Source organism: Piliocolobus tephrosceles, chromosome 14 (genome assembly GCF_002776525.5).
Source record: "Piliocolobus tephrosceles isolate RC106 chromosome 14, ASM277652v3, whole genome shotgun sequence".
Lineage (NCBI taxonomy): Eukaryota > Metazoa > Chordata > Mammalia > Primates > Cercopithecidae > Piliocolobus > Piliocolobus tephrosceles.
This window is the reverse complement of record NC_045447.1, coordinates 28,572,541-28,598,787: the sequence shown is the minus strand read 5'-3', so window position 1 is coordinate 28,598,787 and position 26,247 is coordinate 28,572,541. Positions and strand designations below refer to the sequence as shown.

The following is a 26,247-nucleotide window of genomic DNA, read 5'->3' as shown; positions in this document are numbered from 1 at the left end:
CCAGCGAGAGCTGAAGCAGGGCGAGGCATCGCCTCACCTGGGAAGCGGGAGGGGGAAGGGAGTCCCTTTTCCTAGCCAGGGGAACTGAGACACACAACACCTGGAAAATCGGGTAACTCCCACCCCAATACTGCGCTGTAACACCGGCACACTGGAGAATATATCCCACACCTGGCCGGGAGGGTCCCACGCCCACGGAGCCTCCCTCCTTGCTAACACAGCAGTCTGCAGCAATCTAACCGCAAGGCAGCAGCGAGGCTGGGGGAGGGGCGCCCGCCATCCCTGAGGCTTAAGTAGGTAAATAAAGCCACTGGGAAGCTCGAACTGGGTGGAGCTCACAGCAGCTCAAGGAAACCTGCCTGTCTCTCTAGACTCCGCCTCTGGGGACAGGGCTCAGCTAAAGGAGCAGAAGCCTGTGCAGACGCGAACGACTCTGTCTGACAGCTTTGAAGAGAGCAGTGGATCTCCCAACACGGAGGTTGAGATCTGAGAAGGGGCAGTCTGCCTGCTCAAGTGGGTCCCTGCCCCCTGAGTAGCCTAACTGGGAGACATCCCCTACTAGGGGCAGTCTGACACCCCACACCTCACAGGGTGGAGTACACCCCTGAGAGGAAGCTTCCAAAGCAAGAATCAGACAGCTGCACTCGCTGTTCAGCAATATTCTATCTTCTGCAACCTCTGCTGCTGATACCCAGGCAAACAGGGTCTGGAGTGGACCTCAAGCAATCTCCAACAGACCTATAGCTGAGGGTCCTGACTGTCAGAAGGAAAACTATCAAACAGGAAGGACACCTATACCAAAACCCCATCAGTACGTCACCATCATCAAAGACCAGGGACAGATAAAACCACAAAGATGGGGAAAAAGCAGGGCAGAAAAGCTGGAAATTCAAAAAATAAGAGCACATCTCCTCCTGCAAAGGAGCACAGCCCATCGCCAGCAACGGATCAAAGCTGGTCAGAGAATGATTTTGATGAGATGAGAGAAGAAGGCTTCAGTCCATCAAACCTCTCAGAGCTAAAGGAGGAATTACGTACCCAGCGCAAAGAAACTAAAAATCTTGAAAAAAGAGTGGAAGAATTAACAGCTAGACTAATTAATGCAGAGAAGGTCATAAAAGAAATGACAGAGATGAAAACCATGACACGAGAAATACGTGACAAATGCACAAGCTTCAGTAACTGACTCGATCAACTGGAAGAAAGAGTATCAGTGAATGAGGATCAAATGAATGAAATGAAGCGAGAAACCAAAAGAAAAAAGAGGAAAAAGAAATGAACAAAGCCTGCAAGAAGTATGGGATTATGTAAAAAGACCAAATCTACGTCTGATTGGGGTGCCTGAAAGTGAGGGGGAAAATGGAACCAAATTGGAAAACACTCTACAGGATATCATCCAGGAGAACTTCCCCAACCTAGCAGGGCAGGCCAACATTCAAATTCAGGAAATACAGAGAACACCACAAAGATACTCCTCCAGAAGAGCAACTCCAAGACACATAATTGCCAGATTCACCAAAGTTGAAATGAAGGAAAAAATCTTAAGGGCAGCCAGAGAGAAAGGTCGGGTTACCCACAAAGGGAAGCCCATCAGACTGACAGCAGATCTCTCGGCAGAAACTCTACAAGCCAGAAGAGAGTGGGGGCCAATATTCAACGTTCTTAAAGAAAAGAATTTTCAACCCAGAATTTCATATCCAGCCAAACTAAGTTTCATCAGTGAAGGAGAAATAAAATTCTTTACAGATAAGCAAATGCTTAGAGATTTTGTCACCACCAGGCCTGCCTTACAAGAGACCCTGAAGGGAAGCCCTAATCATGGAAAGGAACAACTGGTACCAGCCATTGCAAAAACATGCCAAAATGTAAAGACCATCGAGCCTAGGAAGAAACTGCATCAACTAATGAGCAAAATAACCAGTTAATATCATAATGGCAGGATCAAGTTCACACATAACAATATTAACCTTAAATGTAAATGGACTAAATGCTCCAATTAAAAGACACAGACTGGCAAACTGGATAAAGAGTCAAGACCCATCAGTCTGCTGTCTTCAGGAGACCCATCTCACATGCAGAGACATACATAGGCTCAAAATAAAGGGATGGAGGAAGATCTACCAAGCAAATGGAGAACAAAAAAAAGCAGGGGTTGCAATCCTAGTCTCTGATAAAACAGACTTTAAACCATCAAAGATCAAAAGAGACAAAGAAGGCCATTACATAATGGTAAAGGGATCAATCCAACAGGAAGAGCTAACTATCCTAAATATATATGCACCTAATACAGGAGCACCCAGATTCATAAAGCAAGTCCTTAGAGACTTACAAAGAGACTTAGACTCCCATACAATAATAATGGGAGACTTCAACACTCCACTGTCAACATTAGACAGATCAACGAGACAGAAAGTTAACAAGGATATCCAGGAATTGAACTCATCTCTGCACCAAGCGGACCTAATAGACATCTATAGAACTCTCCACCCCAAGTCAACAGAATATACATTCTTCTCAGCACCACATCACACTTATTCCAAAATTGACCACATAATTGGCAGTAAAGCACTCCTCAGCAAATGTCAAAGAACAGAAATTATAACAAACTGTCTCTCAGACCACAGTGCAATCAAACTAGAACTCAGGACTAAGAAACTCAATCAAAACCGCTCAACTACATGGAAACTGAACAACCTGCTCCTGAATGACTACTGGGTACATAACGAAATGAAAGCAGAAATAAAGATGTTCTTTGAAACCAATGAGAACAAAGATACAACATACCAGAATCTCTGGGACACATTTAAAGCAGTGTGTAGAGGGAAATTTATAGCACTAAGTGCCCACAAGAGAAAGCAGGAAAGATCTAAAATTGACACTCTAACATCACAATTAAAAGAACTAGAGAGGCAAGAGCAAACACATTCAAAAGCTAGCAGAAGGCAAGAAATAACTAAGATCAGAGCAGAACTGAAGGAGATAGAGACACAAAAAACCCTCCAAAAAATCAATGAATCCAAGAGTTGGTTTTTTGAAAAGATCAACAAAATTGACAGACCGCTAGCAAGGCTAATAAAGAAGAAAAGAGAGAGGAATCAAATAGACGCAATAAAAAATGATAAAGGGGATATCACCACCGACCCCACAGAAATACAAACTACCATCAGAGAATACTATAAACACCTCTACGCAAATCAACTAGAAAATCTAGAAGAAATGGATAATTTCCTGGACACGTACACTCTCCCAAGACTAAACCAGGAAGAAGTTAAATCCCTGAATAGACCAATAGCAGCCTCTGAAATTGAGGCAACAATTAATAGCCTACCCACCAAAAAAAGCCCAGGACCAGATGGATTCACAGCTGAATTCTACCAGAGGTACAAGGAGGAGCTGGTACCATTCCTTCTGAAACTATTCCAATCAATAGAAAAAGAGGGAATCCTCCCTAACTCATTTTATGAGGCCAGCATCATCCTGATACCAAAGCCTGGCAGAGACACAACAAAAAAAGAGAATTTTAGACCAATCTCCCTGATGAACATCGATGCAAAAATCCTCAATAAAATACTGGCAAACCGGATTCAGCAGCACATCAAAAAGCTTATCCACCATGATCAAGTGGGCTTCATCCCTGGGATGCAAGGCTGGTTCAACATTCGCAAATCAATCAACGTAATCCAGCATATCAACAGAACCAAAGACAAGAACCACATGATTATCTCAATAGATGCAGAAAAGGCTTTTGACAAAATTCAACAGCCCTTCATGCGAAAAACACTCAACAAATTCGGTATTGATGGAACGTACCTCAAAATAATAAGAGCTATTTATGACAAACCCACAGCTAATATCATACTGAATGGGCAAAATGGAAAAATTCCCTTTGAAAACTGGCACAAGACAGGGATGCCCTCTGTCACCACTCCTATTCAACATAGTGTTGGAAGTTCTGGCTAGGGCAATCAGGCAAGAGAAAGAAATCAAGGGTATTCAGTTAGGAAAAGAAGAAGTCAAATTGTCCCTGTTTGCAGATGACATGATTGTATATTTAGAAAACCCCATCGTCTCAGCCCAAAATCTTCTTAAGCTGATAAGCAACTTCAGCAAAGTCTCAGGATACAAAATTAATGTGCAAAAATCACAAGCATTCTTATACACCAGTAACAGACAAACAGAGAGCCAAATCATGAATGAACTTCCATTCACAATTGCTTCAAAGAGAATAAAATACCTAGGAATCCAACTTACAAGGGATGTAAAGGACCTCTTCAAGGAGAACTACAAACCACTGCTCAGTGAAATAAAAGAGGACACAAACAAATGGAAGAACATACCATGCTCATGGATAGGCAGAATCAATATTGTGAAAATGGCCATACTGCCCAAGGTAATTTATAGATTCAATGCCATCCCCATCAAGCTACCAATGAGTTTCTTCACCGAATTGGAAAAAACTGCTTTAAAGTTCATATGGAACCAAAAAAGAGCCCGTATTGCCAAGACAATCCTAAGTCAAAAGGACAAAGCCGGAGGCGTCACGCTACCTGACTTCAAACTATACTACAAGGCTACAGTAACCAAAACAGCATGGTACTGGTACCAAAACAGAGATATAGACCAATGGAACAGAACGGAGCCTTCAGAAATAATGCCACACATCTACAACCATCTGATATTTGACAAACCTGAGAAAAACAAGAAATGGGGAAAGGATTCCCTATTTAATAAATGGTGCTGGGAAAATTGGCTAGCCATAAGTAGAAAGCTGAAACTGGATCCTTTCCTTACTCCTTATACGAAGATTAATTCAAGATGGATTAGAGACTTAAATGTTAGACCTAATACCATCAAAACCCTAGAAGAAAATCTAGGTAGTACCATTCAGGACATAGGCATGGGCAAGGACTTCATGTCTAAAACACCAAAAGCAACGGCAGCAAAAGCCAAAATTGACAAATGGGATCTCATTAAACTAAAGAGCTTCTGCACAGCAAAAGAAACTACCATCAGAGTGAACAGGCAACCTACAGAATGGGAGAAAATTTTTGCAATCTACTCATCTGACAAAGGGCTAATTTCCAGAATCTACAAAGAACTCAAACAAATATACAAGAAAAAAACAAACAACCCCATCCAAAAGTGGGGAAAGGATATGAACAGACATTTCTCAAAAGAAGACATTCATACAGCCAACAGACACATGAAAAAATGCTCATCATCACTGGCCATCAGAGAAATGCAAATCAAAACCACAATGAGATACCATCTCACACCAGTTAGAATGGCAATCATTAAAAAATCAGGAAACAATAGGTGTTGGAGAGGATGTGGAGAAATAGGAACACTTTTACACTGTTGGTGGGATTGTAAACTAGTTCAACCATTATGGAAAACAGTATGGCGATTCCTCAAGGATCTAGAACTAGATGTACCATATGACCCAGCCATCCCACTACTGGGTATATACCCAAAGGATTATAAATTATGCTACTACAAAGACACATGCACACGTATGTTTATTGTGGCACTATTCACAAGAGCAAAGACTTGGAATCAACCCAAATGTCCATCAGTGACAGACTGGATTAAGAAAATGTGGCACATATACACCATGGAATACTATGCAGCCATAAAAAAGGATGAGTTTGCGTCCTTTGTAGGGACATGGACGCAGCTGGAAACCATCATTCTTAGCAAACTATCACAAGAAGAGAAAACCAAACACCGCATGTTCTCACTCATAGGTGGGAACTGAACAATGAGCTCACTTGGACTCGGGAAGGGGAACATCACACAATGGGGCCTATCATGGGGAGGGGGGGAGGGGGGAGGGATTGCATTGGGGAGTTATACCTGATATAAATGATGAATTGATGGGTGCTGACGAGTTGATGGGTGCAGCACACCAACATGGCACATGTATACATATGTAACAAACCTGCACGTTATGCACATGTACCCTAGAACTTAAAGTATAATAATAAAAAAAAGTCTCTATGCATAGAAATCAGCATGGGTTATGCCCAATATGTTTCCAGTTTTAGTGGAAAGACCAAGGTTGTAGAAGCAGGAACTTTCCTCCATTATTTACCTCGTTTCTCACCAACTATACAAGATACGTGTAATAATACACTTTTTTTTTTTTTTTTACAAATAAGGAAACAAAGCTCAGAAATTTTAAGCAACTTTCTTAAAATTACTACTTACAAGTAGCAAATAGCAGAGAGAAGATTTTACACCAATTATCTGTCTGCTTCTGCAAACTTTCGTCTTTCCACTAAAACTGGAAACATATGGGGCATAGTCCATGGCTGATTTCTACACAAAGACCCTCTTTTAATAATAAGATTTATGGTTAATTTGTTATAAATATATTGTTATAGAAATCTTAATATTTTACCTAACCATGGCACTTTCTTAAAGTGGGAATATTGCAGAAAAAACATACATTTGATTATATTTCTACCAAGAAATTTCTCAAATCCTTTGACATGAGTGAAAACTTGAGACTTCTTTTCTTTTTGGGATTACTATTATAGATGCTGTTCACTTGGCAATATATGTATATATAGGCATTACACATTCTAATTAAGACAGAATCTTACCTGACATACTGATATGTTAACTCCCTCAAAGGTATACCCTTCTGCACATGACACAGAAACTTGCCTATTCACACTGAAATCGTCCCCATGAACAAGTATATGTGTTATGTTTTCTGGCAGAGGACATTTTTTAGGACTGCAGGAGATTCTGTCAGGGAACCAGCGACCATCTTTCTGACAGGTGAATGTATCTATGTCTGTATCCATCGTATAACCTTCCAGACATCTGCAATGGAAATACAAAAATGAGTGCCTTAAAGGAAGTACAATATAGTTTCTGATCTATTCTTGGACTTAGGAAGCTGTTACAAGGCTCAGTAGACATTTTGCGCAACATATCAAAATTGATTGTACTGTCAGGTGGATGGCATTGCCATACAAAAACACCAACATAACAATAACAACCAGTTAAGCTGGGTGCGGTGGCTCACGCCTGTAATCCCTGCACTTTGGGAGGCTGAGGCAGGAGGATCACTTGAGTCCAGGAGCTTGAGACTAGGCTGGGCAACATAGTGAGACTTCATCTCTATAAAAAATAAACAAAATTAGCTGGGCATGGTGGCACATGCCTGTAGTCTCAGCTACTTGGGAGGCAGAGGTGGGAGGATTGCTTGAACCAAAGAGGTTGAGGCTGCAGTGAGCCAAGAACATGCCACTGCACTCCAGCCTGGGTGACAGAGCAAGACTTTGTCTCAAAAACCAAAAAAAAAGTAATAACCAGATCAGTTCTCAGTGATCCACATGAAAAGTTAGCCAAGACTAAAGTTACTTTGTTTTTGATGTTATTTACCTTATTGTGGACAATATGATTATTGAATTCATTTTTATTCCATAAACAGCTAATAGTTCAGGAAATTCTAGACAAAGTCCAAAATGGACTCAGATACGAGTAGGAATACAGCATAATTAATATGTATTATTAATACCTACTTTGCGCCAAGTGCTGTTCTAGGTCCTTTACATGAGATATTTCTTTTAATCCTGATTTTTGGCATGATCATGGCCTGAATTATTCAGTTTTTTGCCTTAGGTTCCCAATATTTGCATGTGTAAATATAACCACAAAGTTATGATCAGAAAATTTACTATCATGATGTTTAAAAAACAGCTTCATGATGCCAGAGCTTTTCAAGCTAGTTAGAGGATCTTGCTGTTTCATGAAGCTCAACAGAATATGATAGTCATGATAATTACATTAGAAACATGTCTGAAAAAAGTATCAATTTATTTTTATACTCAGTGGATTTCTACCTAATTGTAGGTAGAATAAAGCCAAGTGTTAAAAGCACCAGTGTTTGGAGAGCAGTTCAGAGATGATGTTTTCTTCCCAATCAGCAAAATTTTTGATCTATCACATTTCATTTTATAATCCTCCTGCCTGCACCCCTTAGAGACTCTAGAGCCAAGGTCTTACCTGAGTTTCACTTTACTTTCATAGGTGTGTGCCTCTCCAGTTGCTACTGCATTGGCGACAGACGGTGGGGGCCCACAGGACAAGGGCTCACAGACTGGATAAGGCTGGCTCCATACCCGTTTCTCTGTACAAATCAGATCTGAACTGCCTTGTATGACATATCCAGATCTGCAGCTGTAAGTTATCACATTTTCCTTCCAAGAGCTGCTCTCACTGATGAACGCATTTGGTATGAGTGGAAGAGAACCACAAGAAGTGTGTTCACAGTGGGGGAACCCAGAGCTCCACTGGCCATTGGCTTCACAGGTGATTTCAGAAAGTCCTAGGAGCTTGAAGCCTTTGAAGCACTGAATCCGGGCTGCCTTTCCACAGTCAAAATCTGTCCCATTTACAGTTCCATATTCAATTACTGGTGTGGAGCACCTGCAAGGCAGGCAGGAAGGTGAGCTGCCACTCCAGGAGCCATTGGAGAGGCACCTTCTTGACGAATTTCCATGGAGCTTATAACCAGGAAAGCACTGATACTGTATATGGCCCCCATGAATAAAGGAAAAACCATTAGGGAAGCCATGGGCAAGATCTTCAGGAGGTCCACAGTTGACTGGTTTACAGAGAGGAACCTCTGCATCCCAGTTGCCATCTGACTGACAGGTGAGTTTTGGAGCACCGTGCAAAATGTAGCCCTCATGACAGTGGAATGCCACTTCCTTCATGAAGCCATAGTCGAGGCCTTCCATCACCCCATTGGCCAGTTGTGGTGGGGTGGCACATCTGACAGGTACACAGTCAGGAGTGGCTCCACTCCAACTTCCATTGGCAAGACAAACCTGACTCCTGGCTCCCTCAAGCAAGAACCCTTCATTGCAAGTGTATGCAATCTCTTTTTGGAATGTGTACTCGTCTCCTCTTACCTGGCCATTGGCTAAGACTGGGGGCGAACCACAGTCCACAGGAATGCAAATGGGCTCATCTTCATCCCAGTTTTTGTCATCCTGGCATATTCTCCTCTCGGTGCCATTCAGCACATATCCAGGGTCACACTCATAGTACAACATGCTCAGGTATGTATAGTTGCTTCCTTTGATGGATCCATTCATGATTGGATTTGGCTTTTTGCATGAAATGGCTTCACAGCGTGGGGAAGCACCACTCCACTTTCTGTTCTGTAGACAAAGCCTTAAGTCGGAGCCCACTAGAATGTGTCCAGGTTTACAGCTATACTGCACAGCACTTCCCATGCTACTCTCTGTAAAACGCAAAAAGCCATTTTCAGGAGCAACAGGCAAGTCACAGTCAATTGAAATGCAGGAAGGTGCACTGCCATTCCAAGTTCCATCTTCCTGGCATATCAGCACAGGGTTCCCCAGAAGTTCATACCCCGGATTACAGGTATATGAAACCATGGTGCCATACAGAAAGTTTGATGAATGTGTAGCAGGAGACTCCTTTGTATTTTCCCAGGTTTTAGCCGCTGCTCCCAATTGATAAGGAGGTTGAGGAGTCAGGTATGGAACTTCCATCATGTCGTCTTCTTGCTCAAAATATCCCTGGTCATCTTTGACTTTAGTACAGTCTCCAAAATCTATATGAGGAGGGAGGCCACAGTCTATGGGCACACATGTTGGGATGGAACTTGACCATCCTGACTCTTCACAGGTCTGCATGGCATGACCCGCCACCTGAAACCCAGGGAAGCAACTGTAGATGATCATGGCACCATAGCTGTAATCTGCACCTTCTACAAAACCATTTTCAATGGGTTGTGGGGAATCACAGTGGATGGCATTGCAAGATGGGGCATCTACATCCCAATCACCTGTCTCTAAACAGGTCAAGGCACTGGGACCTTCGAGCTGAAAGCCTCGGTTGCAAGAGTAAGTAACGGTCTGTCCATAGTGTAGGTTTGTGTAAGAGAACTTGCCATTCAAAATCTCCTTGGGTTTCAGGCATTCAATGGGTTTACATGTTGGTTTTCCTCCAAGCCAGTGACCATTTTCTCCACAAAGGGTGGTAGTATTTCCCACCAATTCAAAGCCTGGCTTGCAGGTATAGAGAGCTGTGCTGAGATAGGCAAGGCCTTGCACATCAATGATTCCATTGGCGATTTCCTCAGGTTGGGGACATTCTACTGGAACACATTCTGGCAGTGGAGAGCTCCAGGTGCCATCAGGTTGGCAGAGGGTGGTAGAATTTCCTCTTAGGAAAAACCCACCTACACAAGAATACTTGACAGTACTTCCAAAATGAAGAGCAGACGAAGGAACAGGGACACCAAAGGAAATTAGGGGAGGTGGGGTACAAAGAACCATCTTACAAACAGGGAAAGAGTCATTCCATCGCTGGGATGGCAAGCATTTCAGGACAGAGGGACCTTGCAGGACGTGCCCTTCTTTACAGGAAAATGTCACGACTCCTACCTCGGTGGTCAACTCCTTCAATACTAACTGGTTTTCCAAGAGGGGTGGCTCTGGGCACTTGGCAGGCACACACTTTGGGTTTGGCTTCTTATCCCATTTGCCAGATTTCTGACATGTCCAAGAACTGTCCCCAACAAGCTCATAACCCTCATTACAGAAAAACTGAACCTTGGACCCTACTTCAAAAATTTCTCCTTTCATGAAGCCATTCTGGATGGGGGGAGGTTTTCCACAGTCGAGAGGAATGCACATCAGAGGGGATTCACTGTGCCAGTGGCGATTGGCTTGGCAGACAAATACAGGACTTCCAATTGACTTATAGCCCGGGTTACACTGATACCTCACTTCACTCTCAAAGATCCTGCCAGTTGTATGCTGTGCAATAGGAAGAAAGCAAGTGAGTGCAATTTGTATAACAGATGATGGTGTTAACTAAATCCTTGGATAGTGAAAAAGAACTAAACTAAAAGGTCTATGTTACAATGAATCAATTAGGATGTAAGCAAATGATTTATAGTTTTTCCAATAGGTCCATTCTATTTTTTTTTTTTAAATAAGCGAAAGTGATAGTAGAAAGTCAAATGAGGCTGGGCGCGATGATTCATGCCTACAATCCCAGCACTTTGCGAGGCCAAGGTGGGAGGATAACTTGAGATTAGGAGTTCGAGACCAGCCTGGCCAACATGGTGAAACCTGTACAAAAATTAGCTAGGCAATGATGGTGTGTGCCTGTAATCCCAGCTATTTGGGAAGCTGAGGCAGGAGAATCGCTTGAACCCAGGAGGCAGAGGTTGCAGTGAGCCGAGATCGTGCCACTGCACTCCAGCCTGGGAGACAGAGCAAGACTCTGTCTAAAGGGAAGAAAGAAAAAAAAAGAAAATCAAATTAAGTAATCCCCACTGCAGAAATGTTTACTACAGTGTTGAGCCCATAACAAGTAAAAGATCAGTGATCTATATGTTGATTGGTGAAGTGATGAGGCAATACTAAAAATGATAAATTACTCAGTAGGTTCAAAAAAAAAAAACTTTCTGCCCAAAGAAATGCTAGTAAAGAAGCACATAAACAATGAACATGTATTTGTTAATGTTGTTAGATCATAAATAGGCAAATAAAATGTTTTTATGGGTATGTCTTAAGAATACTATCAAAGTTTTGTTTATATTAACACTTTTCTTAAAAATTGCTGCTGTACACAATAGAAAATAAACATTATCTTTTAAAACATTCATGATCTCAAAATTCAAACACGTGTAATGTAACAGTTCATAAACAAATAAACCAAGTTACTCATTTTGTTTATGCATTGCTTGTGTGTCTCCCATGCATGTAAGCACCATGCCATTACACATGTATCCTGTGTTGTTAAATGATGCTAGGTCACCGATTCTCAGAACTGTACCTGGTACCAAGTAGGAGCTCTAGAAATATTCGTTAAATTTATAAATGAACACCTCTTTACTTATACTCTATACCCTCTTCCAATGAAAAGCTACTAAATGTAAGCAAAAGCCTTAAATAAAAGGCTTTTACTGTTGTTTTGCTATTTTGAATATAAAGGAGAAAAGATTGTACCATGTATATATATGTGGGTTTTAAAAAACTGTTTAATTAGAATACGGTCAGTTTCAGATGGCCCTTGATTTGGGGGAATAGATTCTTATTCCTATTTTCTTGGTAGGCTTATTGAGAAGACAGCCGTTAGTGTGAAAGCAGGACATATTTGGGTTGGACTGAATTATTTTGTCCATCACAGTGAAATTACATTTAGGTTTACCAAAACAGAATTGTAAAAACTACATTATTTGGTTTACTCTTTTGTCTAGACATTTAAAATTATATTTCTCTAGGTTCCATTTAGACCTTGCTTTCCATAAAATAAAGCATATATCCATCCTGAAAAACCTCTATAAAACAAAATAATATTATATTAAAATTGGTTTATTCTAACTTCCTATTTAGGGCTAAGCTGTTGCCACAAAGCACTTGAAATGCCTATACACTAGTAAAATGCAGAAAGTTATATATTAAAGATTCATAATCATCTTTATTAATTTTCTTTCTAGTCTTCACTACCTGTAGATTTTAGCCATTTGTTTTTCAATAATTAATGTGTTCATTGCCCCTGCTTCTGAATAGTGGGTTCATCACAATGGGCTGGCCGTGTAAGTGATGAAAGCCGCAGACTATTTGCTAATCAGTCTCCTACCTCCAGAAAGTGATTCACAACCTTAGGCAGATGAATTAATTCATCGAGAGATGTTAAATGTTAAAAAGATTATCATGATTCTTTGTTAGTGATAATAGTAAATTCCAGTTTCCATGCCTTAGTGAACTTGGCAGTGTTTGGACTCAATTATTTGTTTTGTTTATATATTGATGGGCCCAGTGACAAAAGCCATGAACCATTTGCTTATTGGTCTCTTACCTCCAGAAAGCCATTCTCCACCTTAGGTGGTTCACCACAAGATACCGGGTGGCATGTCGGTATAGGACTACTCCACTGCCCTGTGGCTTCACAGGTGCTCTTCTTTTCCCCTTTGATGTAGAACCCCTTGTTGCAGCTGTAAGCCACCATGGCTCCAAAACTGTAGTTTGATCCACTTGCATAGCCATTCATGATGCTTGGTGGCTCTCCACACCGCACAGGGATGCACTGGATGGACATGGGGGAAGGGTTCCACTGCCCACCTCTCATACATTCAATCTTTGCTGAGGTGTTCAGTACAAAGCCTTCCAAGCATTTAAAGCTCACAACTGAGCCAGCTGCAAATTTTGCTTTGCTCACAGATTCCAAGATGCTATAGGAAACCGATGGAGGTTTTTCACAGAAATGAGCTATACAACGGGGCATGTCTTGACCCTCTGGCGGTACCCACTTGCCCTGGGCATTGCAGAGAAGCTGGGAATTGTCTGCTAGGCTGTAACCATCAGAGCAGTAGTAGAATGCAATGTCTCCAAAGAGCCGATGGGCAGTCTCTGGAGAGGCGTGGTCCACATTGGGTGGCTCATCACAGGAGACAGCCAGGCACTGCTGGTCACTTCTACTCCACTTGCCATTGGCCAGGCATTCAATGGTGTCAGGACCAGCAAGAGTATAGCTGTGAGATTGGGAAGAAAGAATAAGCATAATCTTTGAGAAAAAGTGTTTGTGTCTTCTTACTCTGTTTTCATTTTTTTAATCTTTCCCACAATGACTTTAAATTGATCTTTAAAGCAATATTTCCTCTTTGAATACTGAGCTTATTGATCCAATGACTTTCACTTGAGATATGTCAATATATTGTGATACTAATTAATTAATAAAATTAATGTTTGTTCAGAAACATTTATTTAAATCTTCCCAACAATGACTTTAATGTTATCTTTAAAATAATATTGACTCTTTAAATATTGAGCTTATTGATCAAATGACTTTCATTTGAGTTATGTCAATACATTGTGATATTAATACTAATACTCATTCACAAGGGAAATGGATTTAATAAGATTTTTTGCTATTTAAGGAACTCTAATAATTGCTATACTTTAAAAAAATAAAATTGAGGAGTAAGCTTTATAGTGCTATTTGACTCAACTTAAATATGGAATTATATCTGCCTTTGGATGGTTTTTACTTGTTGATTTTAGCACTTGTCTTTGTTTGTTCTTAAGCCATAACGTACAATGCCACGTTTAGCCTACATATAGCTCATTGTTATGTACTGATATTTAGATAATTTTAAAACAGTGATTATAATTTCAGTCTCCAATGTCTCCTAAACCTTTACCCCATGTGGTTAGAGTTAAAAGGTGTCTTCTGCATATGGCTCTGCTATTCGATCAGTATGAATAAATTTTTCTTAGTAAACCCCAGTCTTTCTTTATGCAGAGGTGTTTGCCCATATATAATGATGGATTGGTGACTTACAAAAATCTAAAATTACTCTTAAGTGCTCTGTCAATGAGATAGAACAAAAGACTAGGATACGCAGTATTAGAATAATTATATTTGAGTCATGCTTATTTTCATCATTGCTCTCTTACTGAACAGAAAATTGGAGTTTTGAAAAAATCTCTAACACCTGATTAGCCAGTCATTTTGATACTAATTAAGGGTAAGGGAAATAAAATAATTGAGTACCTAGTTTAATCCTGCTTGGACATATTAATTTCTTCATTGTAAGAAAATGAAGTGAATGGTGGTTCAGACAGGCTTAGAAACTTGCCTGAAGTCACACAGCTGTAAGCAGCAGAGTTGGGATCAGAATTTGGTTGATCAGATGCCAACACCTACACTTTTTCCACAACACTACTCTGTCTCTGTCTCTCTCCGTTTTGAAAGTGAAGCAGGTTGGATCATACTTTCTGGGTGTCCTGGGCAAACTGTATTGCAGTGTCACTAATACAAATTATTTGATCCACCCATTAGCAAAGATTAAGTCATTAGTTATCAAATATTTCTCCTGAGATCTCTTTTACTTTTATAAAGCATCAGCTATTATAGAGAGGTTGAAATTCCTTCATCCTAACTGGCAATATTTATGAAATCTACAAGTGACAGAGAAATTAGGAAAAAATAACAGTGAATCAGCAGAGCTATATGAATCCACCTTACCTAAGTTCACACATCATGCTATGGATGGAAGTGGTCTCAAAATGAATACTCAGACATCCCCAATAGTACAGCCCCCAGTTAGGGCCTGCTGCATTTCATTGCTTTAGATAGGCTCAGTTCTTTGTATGAAGATCTGAACTTAACTTGTAGATGGCTTCTATCTAAGAGAATTCAGGAAGGTATATACAGAAAATATACTAAGAGCGTAAGTTTATTATTAAAAAAATCTATCCTGGTCTGAGTACCTAGATTCTACAATTCTTGTGTAGGATGTGTTGGGTAGAAGTTCCTTTTGTTGAGGCTTCTGATGTTTTATAGCACAATTGACATCATGTGCACACTTTGAACCATGCATCATTACTTTCATGAATTCCTTGATGTTGCTAGCATATTTCGTTGGCTGAAGTTCACAGACATGGCCTTAACCATCCCTGATTTATAAGGGTTCATTGTGCCATCTATAAAATTCTTCCTTTATTTCATGGGATCAGCTGCTTTGAGGGAGAAGTATCTGCCTCCAGAATCTTTTAGACTCCTCAAAGTCTCTTGAAAACACAAGAATTTGTGTTTTGTAATTTGGCAACACTTTGTTAGGCCTCTGACCCCTAAGCTTCTGGAAAATCACCACCAACGACTTATGGAAAATAAGTCGATTTCCTAATGGAAAATCACAGCAAGGCTGTTCTATGATTTAAGGGACGATTACCACTAAATACGTAATTTTTGAATAAATGAATTTAATGTATGCATTTTTGACACTACTCATAATTTCTAAGGACCTACAATAGCTTGTGATCTAACCTAAGACCTTGACTTTTCTTGATGACTCTCAATTAACATTTAGTGCTTCTTAAATAACTCTGAAGAGCCCTGCTATGTGCCAGAGTTACTTGCTTAGTGCACAGATGCAAAGCCAAAAATGAATTTACTTGTTTACACTTCTGTTGTTCTCTTCACCCCATCAACTACCTGGCGCATTGTAGGTCTCTTCGCATCTATAGGGGTTGCTTAAAGGAGAAGTGACTGATTCTGAAGAATGGGAAGGGGAGGAAAGGCCTCACAGATAAAATGACTCTTGAGGGGAGTTATGAGAGAATAGAAGTGGAAGAAGAATCATTCAAGACAGAAAAGTAGCATTAGCCAATGGGAGTGTGATACAGCCAGGCAACATATTGGGAATTTACATATAATTAGGAATGGCATACAAGCACCTGGAAAAGCAAGTGGCAAAAACTAAGATCTTGTGTATTTTTTGACTGGGTTATTGTCATGTTTGATGGATGAAGAGGTGGCAGGAATAGATTAACTGTGTCACATCATAAGAAATACGTATTTTATCTCTGTCCCCAGTACCTGACACAGAGCTCCTAAAGCCCTCATAATTTCCTGAGTGATAGGGACATCAGTGCTTTAGATAACTAGATAACTGATCTCATGAAAATGAGGATAGGAGTTTATTAAAAATAAGTATCTTCTAAAATAGATCAGTAAGTCTTTTAAGATGCTAAAGACAGGGTGTGTTGGCTCACGCTTGTAATCCCAGCACTTTGGGAGGCCAAGGTGGGCGGGCCACCTGAGGTCAGGCGTTCAAGACCAGCCTGGCCAATATGGCAAAACCCCGTCTCTACTAAAAAATACAAAAATTAGCCGGGCATGGTGGCAAGCGCCTGTCCCAGCTACTTGGGAGGCTGAGGCAGGAGAATCACTTGAACCTGGGAGGCAGAGGTTGCAGTCAGTCAAGATCACGCCATTGTACTCCAGCCTAGGCAACAGAGTGAGATTCTGTCTCAAAAAAAAAAAAAAAAGCTAAAGAAGGGTATAGTTTCCCACAACAAAAAAGGAGAAATTAATTGTTAGCTATTTTATAGATAGCACTATAACTGGTCTCTGATAAAACTGCTGCACTATTTCATGATGTTAAAAGTCTGAAGTGTGTATTAAAATTTACAGGGGACATATTTTACCCATTTCTTAAAGAATCACTTAGAGAATAAAGTTTTCTGCAAAGAACGAGATATGCTCTTTAAATGTTGCCTACAAAAGGAGGAAAAATTGGAACTGGTATAAATCTAAAACGATGGAGTATTTAATTAAATTCTGTGTAGCACTTGGTATTCTCATTCAAGAGGCATTGGGGACACTCTTGCAGATATTTACTAAAAACCATGCCATACACACTATAAAACACATTGTTTTACTCTATACTTCCAAGGAATAATAGTCCATCAATATCACATTGATGCTTTAGAAGAACACATCTTAGGATAAACTGGCTGGAACAAATTTGCATTTTTCTGGAATCATAACAAAAAAAATCCTTTGAAAATGGGCAGAATAATTTTCAGATGCAATTTGCAGTGAATTGATTGACACACTGGGTAGAAGCTTACTAATGCGCATGTGCCTGGAGAGCTTTATGAGAGAGCTCCCAAATGCATTATTAGCTCTTCCGTCTTAGCAAAAGAGCCTTAAAAGAGCAGCCTACTAGATATTTAAACAGCTGCAATTTAATAAGAACAATAGGAAGCATAAACCAGCATCAGTAATTATGTTTTCAATTAATAATAATCATCAAAGATTTTTGTCTGCACATATTTAATAACTGCATTTAGAAGTTTGTATTTGAGAAGAATCAAAAGGAAAAATTTAATTAGGATTTTAGGGTGGCAATAACCCTTTCTTCCCTCTGAGTTTCTCACCAAGGAGTATAAACATGAGCATGAAAAGGAAAATGAGAAACAAACGATCACTTACATATTTGAGCAAACAACTGAAAACCCTCTATGTTTGAGGGATATGTATTGATAAAAGATGAATTTGGGAGGCCAAGTTTAGGGTAGGACACAGAAATGAGACTTCTTGCTCCTTTCTTTCCCTGGCAATCATTATATCACTTAAGTCTCTGAAAGTCTCTGTGTTTTTGTCCTAAGCTTGAGAGTGGACCTTGCCCTTATAATTCAAGGAAAGGTCAATGAAAAGCACAACACGGGTATAGGAGGAAAACACGGTGAGACAGATGCAAAAATGTGTGTATGTACACACAGTAAGCATGTGGCTGATATAAGACCCAGGAGGCTTACATTGTGTGCAGGGCAGTGGTCTGTGCTAGGCAGCCCCAAGGGAGGAGACAGAGTTAAGAGGGACTGGAGAAGGAAATAAACTTTAATACTCTAATAAGGCCAACAGCATCTTGAGAAGTTGAAGACAGTAAGACAGGTCACATTTTACAAAGGCCATGACTTGAACAGAGCAATGCCATCCTTGACTGGAACAAGACACATGGCATGTAGACCTATGCCAATCAACTCCTTGGGGGAAAGAAATAGAAAATAAGTAAGGAGATAAGATGAGTGCTGACTTCTTGTTCTGCTATACAATAGTCTGAAAACCCTCCCTCTGTAATACTTGATGAATTATAACACAAATTATTTTAAATGCATAGCTGAGCTGACAAGAAAGGAAATTTCCATGTGCCAGAAATGAAGAGAAAATTACAAACAGAAAAGCAAACTTGTAAATGGATGCTATGGTTGACCTTGGATTAGACAAAGAAGGGAAGTCGAGAGGATAGAAAGTATAGCTTCGGAGTTAAAATAGCAATAGCGAAGTCTGTACCTCATGTGGATTGGAGTTTAGAATTTATACCATTCACTTTGTATGGAAAACCTTCAAATTGATAAATTAATGTAAAACTAGGTTCTTGGCTGGTGATACTCCTGAGACATCTGGTAGAAAAAAATCTACATACTTAGAAAATAAGGGGTTGCCATAGATAAAACAAGCACTGTTTACTATAAGGGCACAATCTGAAGTCATAACACACACAAACATATTTTCTATCACAAATGGGTCAGCAGACAGAAAAAACTGCAAAGTTAGAGCACTGATAAATGAGATAACAGAAAAAAGTTCTAAAATATAAAAAATAGTATGAAATAAGTATGTTGAAATAAGGACAAAAGAAAGACTCAAAATTCTATTAAAAGTGACTATAAAAAAAGAAATGTTTGAAAAAGTAAATAGAAATTCTGGAAATAAAAATGTGGAACATAAAAATTAAAAACAATGGACATATTCAAAAACAGACTACAGATTTTAGAAGAAAAATCAGTGAACTGGAAGAGATATGTGAGGAAATTATCCAAATGTAATAGGTTTTGAAAGAGATGAAAAATGTGACAGATTAATTAGCATGAAAAATATTATGGGAAGGGCGAACATATATCTAATAAAACATCCAGAAATACAGAAAACAGAAAGTGAGAAACAGAAAATAATTGCAGTGAAAATGACTGAGAATATTCTAAAATTGGTGAAAGATATAAATTCTCAGATGTAAGAAGTACAATGAGTCCCAGACAGGATGAATGACAATAACTACACTGTAGTCATCTCATAGCGAAACACTAAAACAACAAAGACAAGTTTTAAAAAAGTAACCAAAGAGAAAACATATTACTTATACAGAAACAAGAATTTGACCAGAGTTTCTCAATCTCAGCACTACTGACATTGTGGACCAGATAATTCTTAGTTGTGGAGGACTGTTCTGTGCATTGTAGGATATTTAGCATTTTTCCTGGATTCTAACTATCAGATGCTAGTAGCATCTTCCCCCCAAGTTGTGACAACCCAAAATATCTCCAGACATTGTCAAATATCCTAGGAGGGCAATATTGTCCTTGACTGAGGATCTCTAAATTAGACTCATAATGGAATTCTCAATAGCAACATTAGAATCATAAGGCAATGGAATAATAGCTTCAAAATACTTATGGAAAACACTGTCAGTGTAGATTTGTACACTCAGCTAAACTACAATTCAAGAGCAAGGGCAAAATACTATTAGTTTCTGACAAAGACTGTATAATTCATGACTCTTGCTGGAAAAGATGCAAAGAGCATCTTCAGTAAGTAGAAACATTAAACCCAAATGGAAAGACTATGATGCAAAAAGAAACAGTGGTGAAAAAAATTAATAGACATGTAAATGAATATAAATAAGCAGTGACTGCATTTAAAAAGTGATTTGGGCCCCCTCTGCCAAGATGACCGAATAGAACAGCTCCAGCCTCCAGCTCCCAGTGTGAGCAACACAGAAGATGGGTGATTTCTGCATTTTCAACTGAGGTACCAAGTTCATCTCACTGGGGCGTGTTGGATAGTTGAGGCTGGTCCACAGGTGCAGCCTGACCAGCGAGAGCTGAAGCAGGGCAAGGCATGGCCTCACCTGGGAAGTGCAAGGGGGAAGGGAATTCCTTTTACTAGCCAAGGGAAATTGAGACAAACAACACCTAGAAAATCAGGTAACTCCCACCCTAATACTGCACTTTACCAAGGGTCTTAGCAAATGACAAAACAGGAGATTATATCCCACACCTGGCCCAGAGGGTCCCATGCCCATGGAGCCTCCCTCATTGCTAGCACAGCAGCCGGAGATCTAACTGAAAGGTGGCAGCGAGGCTGGGGGAGGAGTGCCTGCCATTGCTGAGGCTTAAGTAGATAAACAAAGCCTCTGGGAAGCTCGAATTGGGTGGAGCCCACCGCAGCTCAAGGAAGCCTGCCTGCCTCTGTAGACTCCACCTCTGGGGACAGAGCATAGCTAAACAAAAAGCAGCAGAAACCTCTGCAGATGTAAAAGTCCCTGTCTGATAGCTTTGAAGAGAGCAGTGGTTCTCCCTGCATGGAGGTTGATATCTGAGAACGGACAGACTGCCTGTGGGTCTCTGACCCCTGAGTAGCCTAACTTGGAGACATCCCCCACTAGGTGCAGACCAACACATCACACCTCACACGGGTGGATACACCCTGAGACAAAGCTTCCAGAGCAAGAATCAGACAGCAAAACTCGCTGTTCAGCAATATTCTATCTTCTGCAGCCTCTGCTGCTGATACCCAGGCAAACAGGGTCTGGAGTAGACCTCAAGTGAACTCCAACAGACCTGCAGCTGAGGGTCCTGACTGTTAGAAGGAAAACTAACAAACAGAAAGGACACCCACACCAAAGCCCCATCAGTACGTCACCATCATCAAAGATCAAAGGCAGATAAAACCACAAAGATGGGGAAAAAGCAGTGCAGAAAAGCTGGAAATTCAAAAAATCAGAGCGTATCTCCCCCTCCAAAGGAACGCAGCTCATCGCCAGCAACGGAACAAAGCTGGATGGAGAATGACTTTGATGAGTTGAGAGAAGGCTTCAGTCAATCAAACTTCTCAGAGCTAAAGGAGGAACTATGTAACCAGCGCAAAGAAACTAAAAACCTTGAAAAAAGAATGGACGAATGGATAACTAGAATAATCAATGCAGAGAAGACCTTAAAAGAACAGACAGAGATGAAAACCATGACACAAGAACTACGTGACAAATGCACAAGCTTCAGTAACTGACTCGATCAACGGGAAGAAAGATTATCAGTGATTGAAGATCAAATGAATGAAATGAATGAAATGAAGTGAGAAGAGAAATGTAGAGAAAAAAGAGCAAAAAGAAATGAACAAAGCCTCCAAGAAATATGGGATTATGTGAAAAGACCAAATCTATGTCTGATTGGTGTGCCTGCTAGCTTTTGTGATGGGGAAAATGGAACCAAGTGGAAAACACTCTGCAGGATATCATCCAGGAGAACTTCCCCAACTCAGTAAGGCAGGCCAACATTCAAATTCAGGAAATACAGAGAACGCCACAAACATACTCCTCGAGAAGAGCAACTCCAAGACACATAATTGTCAGATTCACCAAAGTTGAAATGAAGGAAAAAATGTTAAGGGCAGCCAGAGAGAAAGGTTGGGTTACCCACAAAGGGAAGCCCATCAGACTAACAGCAGATCTCTCAGCAGAAACTCTACAAGCCAGAAGAGAGTGGGGGCCAATATTCAACATTCTTAAAGAAAATAATTTTCAACCCAGAATTTCATATCCAGCCAAATGAAGTTTCATAAGTGAAGGAGAAATAAAATCCTTTACAGACAAGCAAATGCTGAGAGATTTTGTCACCACCAGGCCTGCCCTACAAAAGATCCTGAAGAAAGCACTAAACATGGAAAGGAACAACCAGTACCAGCCATTGCAAAAACATGCCAAAATGTAAAAACCATTAATGCTAGGAAGAAACTGCATCAACTAACGAGCAAAATAACCAGCTAATATCATAATGACAGGATCAAGTTCACACATAACAATATTAACCTTAAATGTAAATAGACTAAATGGTCCAATTAAAAGACACAGACTGGCAAATTGGATAAAGAGTCAAGACCCCTCAGTTTGCTGTATTCAGGAGACCCATCTCACATGCAGAGACACACATAGGCTCAAAAGAAAGGGATGGAGGAAGATCTACCAAGCAAACGGAAAACAAAAAAAGGCAGGGGTTACAATACTAGTCTCTGATAAAGCAGACTTTAAACCATCAAAGATCAAAAGAGACAAAGAAGGACATTACATAATGGTAAAGGGATCAATTCAATAAGAAGAGCTAACTATCCTAAATATATATGCACCCAAAACAGAAGCACCCAGATTCATAAAGCAAGTCCTTAGAGACTTACAAAGAGACTTAGACTCCCATAAAATAATAACAGGAGACTTTAATAGCCCACTGTCAACATTAGACAGATCAACGAGACAGAAAGTTAACAAGGATATCCAGGAATTGAACTCAGCTCTGCACCAACCAGACCTAAGAGACATCTGCAGAACTCTCCAGCCCAAATCAACAGAATATACATTCTACTCAGCACCACATCACACTTATTCCAAAATTGACCACATAATTGGAAGTAAAGCACTCCTCAGCAAATATACAAGAATAGAAATTATAACTGTCTCTCAGACCACAGTGCAATCAAACTAGAATTCAGGACAAAGAAACTCAATCAAAACCGCTCAAGTACATGGAAACTGAACAACCTGCTGCTGAATGACTACTGGGTACATAACGAAATGAAGGCAGAAATAAAGATGTTCTTTGAAATCAATGAGAACAAAGATACAATATACCAGAATCTCTGGGACACATTTAAAGCAGTGTGTAGAAGGAAATTTACAGCACTAAATGCCCACAAGAGAAAGCAGGAGAGATCTAAAATTAACACCCTAACATCACAATTAAAAGAACTGGAGAAGCAAGAGAAAACACATTCAAAAGCTAGCAGAAGGCAAGAAATAACTAAGATCAGAGTAGAACTGAAGGAGATAGAGACACAGAAAACCCTCCAAAAAATCAATGAATCCAGGAGCTGGTTTTTTGAAAAGATCACCAAAATTGATATTCTGCTAGCAAGACTAGTAAAGAAGAAAAGAGAGAAGAATCAAATAGATGCAATAAAAAATGATAAAGGGGATATCACCTCCGACCCCACAGAAATACAAACTACCGTCAGAGAATACCATAAACACCTCTATGCAAATAAACCAGAAAACCTAGAAGAAATGGATAATTTCCTGGACACTTACACTCTCCCAAGACTAAACCAGGAAGAAGTTGAATCCCTGAATAGACCAATAGCAGACTCTGAAATTGAGGCAACAATTAATAGCCTACCCACCAAAAAACGTCCAGGACCAGATGGATTCACAGCCGAATTCTACCAGAGGTACAAGGAGGAGTTGGTACCATTCCTTCTGAAACTATTCCAATCAATAGAAAAAGAGGGTATCATCCCTAGCTCATTTTATGAGGTCATCATCATCCTGATACCAAAGTCTGACAGAGATACAACAAAAAAAGAGAATTTTAGACCAACATCCCTGATGAACATCGATGCACAAGTCCTCAATAAAATACTGGCAAACCAAATCCAGCAGCACATCAAAAAGTTTATCCACCATGATCAAGTGGGCTTCATCCCTGGGATGCAAAGCTGGTTCAACATATGGAAATCAATAAACATAATCCAGCATAGAAACAGAACCAAAGACAAAAATCACAAGATTATCTCAATACATGCAGAAAAGGTCTTTGACAGAATTCTACAGCCCTTTAGCTAAAAACTCTCAATAAATTCGGTATTGATGGAACGTATCTCAAAATAATAAGAGCTATTTATGACAAACCCAGAGGCAATATACTGAATGGGCAAAAACTGGAAGCATTCCCTTTGAAAACTGGCACGAGACAGGGATACCTTCTCTCACCACTCCTATTCAACATAGTTTTGGAAGTTCTGGCTAGGGCAATCAGGCAGGAGAAAGAAATAAAGGGTATTCAGTTAGGAAAAGAAGAAGTCAAATTGTCCCTGTTTGCAGATGACATGATTGTATATTTAGACAACCCTATCATCTCAGCCCCAAATCTCCTTAAGCTGATAAGCAACTTCAGCAAAGTCTCAGGATACAAAATCAATGTGCAAAAATCACAAGCATTCCTATACACCAGTAGCAGACAGAGAGCAAAATCATGAGTGAACTCCTATTCACAATTGCTTCAAAGAGAATAAAATACCTAGGAATCCAATTTACAAGGGATGTGAAGGACCTCTTCAAGGAGAACTACAAACCACTGCTCAATGAAATAAAAGAGGACACAAACAAATGGAAGAATATTCCATGCTCATGGATAGGAAGAATCAATATTGTGAAAATGGCCATACTGCCCAAGGTAATTTATAGATTCAATGCCATCCCCATCAAGCTACCAATGAGTTTCTTCACAGAATTAGAGAAAACTACTTTAAAGTTCATATGCAACCAAAAAAAGAGCCCCCATTACCAAGACAATCCTAAGCCAAAAGAACAAAGCTGGAGGCATCACTCTGCCTGACTTCAAACTATACTACAAGGCTACAGTAACCAAAACAGCATGGTACTGGTACCAAAACAGAGATATAGACCAATGGAACAGAACAGAGCCCTCAGAAATAATACCACACATCCACAACCATCTGATTGTTGACAAACCTGACAAAAACAAGGAATGGCTAAACGATTCCCTATTTAATAAATGGTGCTGGAAAACTGGGAGCCATATGTAGAAAGCTGAAACTGGATCCCTTCCTTACACCTTGTACAAAAATTAATTCAAGATGGATAAAAGACTTAAATGTTAGACCTAAAACCATAAAAACCCTAGAAGAAAACTTAGGCAATACCATTTGGGACATAGGCATGGGCAAGGACTTCATGTCTAAAACAACAAAAGCAATGGCAACAAAAGCCAAAATTAACAAATGGGTTCTAATTAAACTAAAGAGCTTCTGCACAGCAAAAGAAACTACCATCAGAGTGAACAGGCAACTTACAGAATGGGAGAAAAATTTTTCAATCTACCCATCTGACAAAGGGCTAATATCCAGAATCTACAAAGAACTTAAATTTACAAGAAAAAAATCAACCCCAAAAAGTCAGCGAAGGATAGGAACAGACACTTCTCAAAAGAAGACATTTATGCAGCCAACAGACACATGAAAAAATGCTCATCATCACTCGCCATCAGAGAAATGCAAATCAAAAACCACAATGAGATACCATCTCACAGCAGTTGGAATGGCTATCATTAAGAAGTTAGGAAACAACAGGTGTTGGAGAGGATGTGGAGAAATAGGAACACTTTTACTTTGTTGGTGGGACTGTAAACTAGTTCAACCATTGTGGAAGACAGTGTAGTGATTCCTCAAGAATCTAGAACTAGAAATACCATTTGACCCACCCATCTCATTACTGGGTATATGCCAAAAGGATTATAAATCGTGCTGCTATAAAGACACATGCACACATATGTTTATTGCGGCACTATTCACAATAGCAAAGACTTGCAATCAACCCAAATGTCCATCAATGACAGACTAGATTAAGAAAATGTGGCACATATACACCATGGAATATTATGCAGCCATAAAAAAGGATGAAGGCATGTCCTTTGTAGGGACATGGATGAAGCTGGAAACCACAATTCTGAGCAAACTATCGCAAGGACAGAAAACCAAACACCGCATGTTCTCACTCATAGGTTGAAACTGAACAATGAGAACACTTGGACACAGGATAGGGAACATCACACATTGGGCCTGTTGTGGGGTTGGGGATAGGAGGGGAGTGATACATTAGGAGATATTCCTAACGTAAATGAAGAGTTAAAGGGTGCAGCACACCAACATGTCACATGTATATATATGTAACAAATCTGTATTTTGTGCACATGTACCCTGGAACTTAAAGTATATAAAGAGAGAGAGAGAGAGAGAGAGAGAGAGAGAGAGAGAGAGAGAGAGAGA

General features: G+C 40.0%; 1 protein-coding gene across 1 annotated transcript in view; it reads right to left on the bottom strand.

Annotated features, from left to right (window-relative positions):
• The window catches only part of SVEP1 (sushi, von Willebrand factor type A, EGF and pentraxin domain containing 1), a 234,079-nt gene that overhangs the window by 41,274 nt on the left and 166,558 nt on the right, over positions 1-26,247 (bottom strand). Inside the window, exons 37-39 of the mRNA XM_023202055.3 lie at positions 12,868-13,540; positions 8,023-10,814; positions 6,609-6,834 (exon numbers count right to left, since the gene is read on the bottom strand). Coding sequence (XP_023057823.2) covers positions 6,609-6,834; positions 8,023-10,814; positions 12,868-13,540 — 3,691 coding nt within the window. The remainder of the gene's footprint in view (positions 1-6,608; positions 6,835-8,022; positions 10,815-12,867; positions 13,541-26,247) is intronic.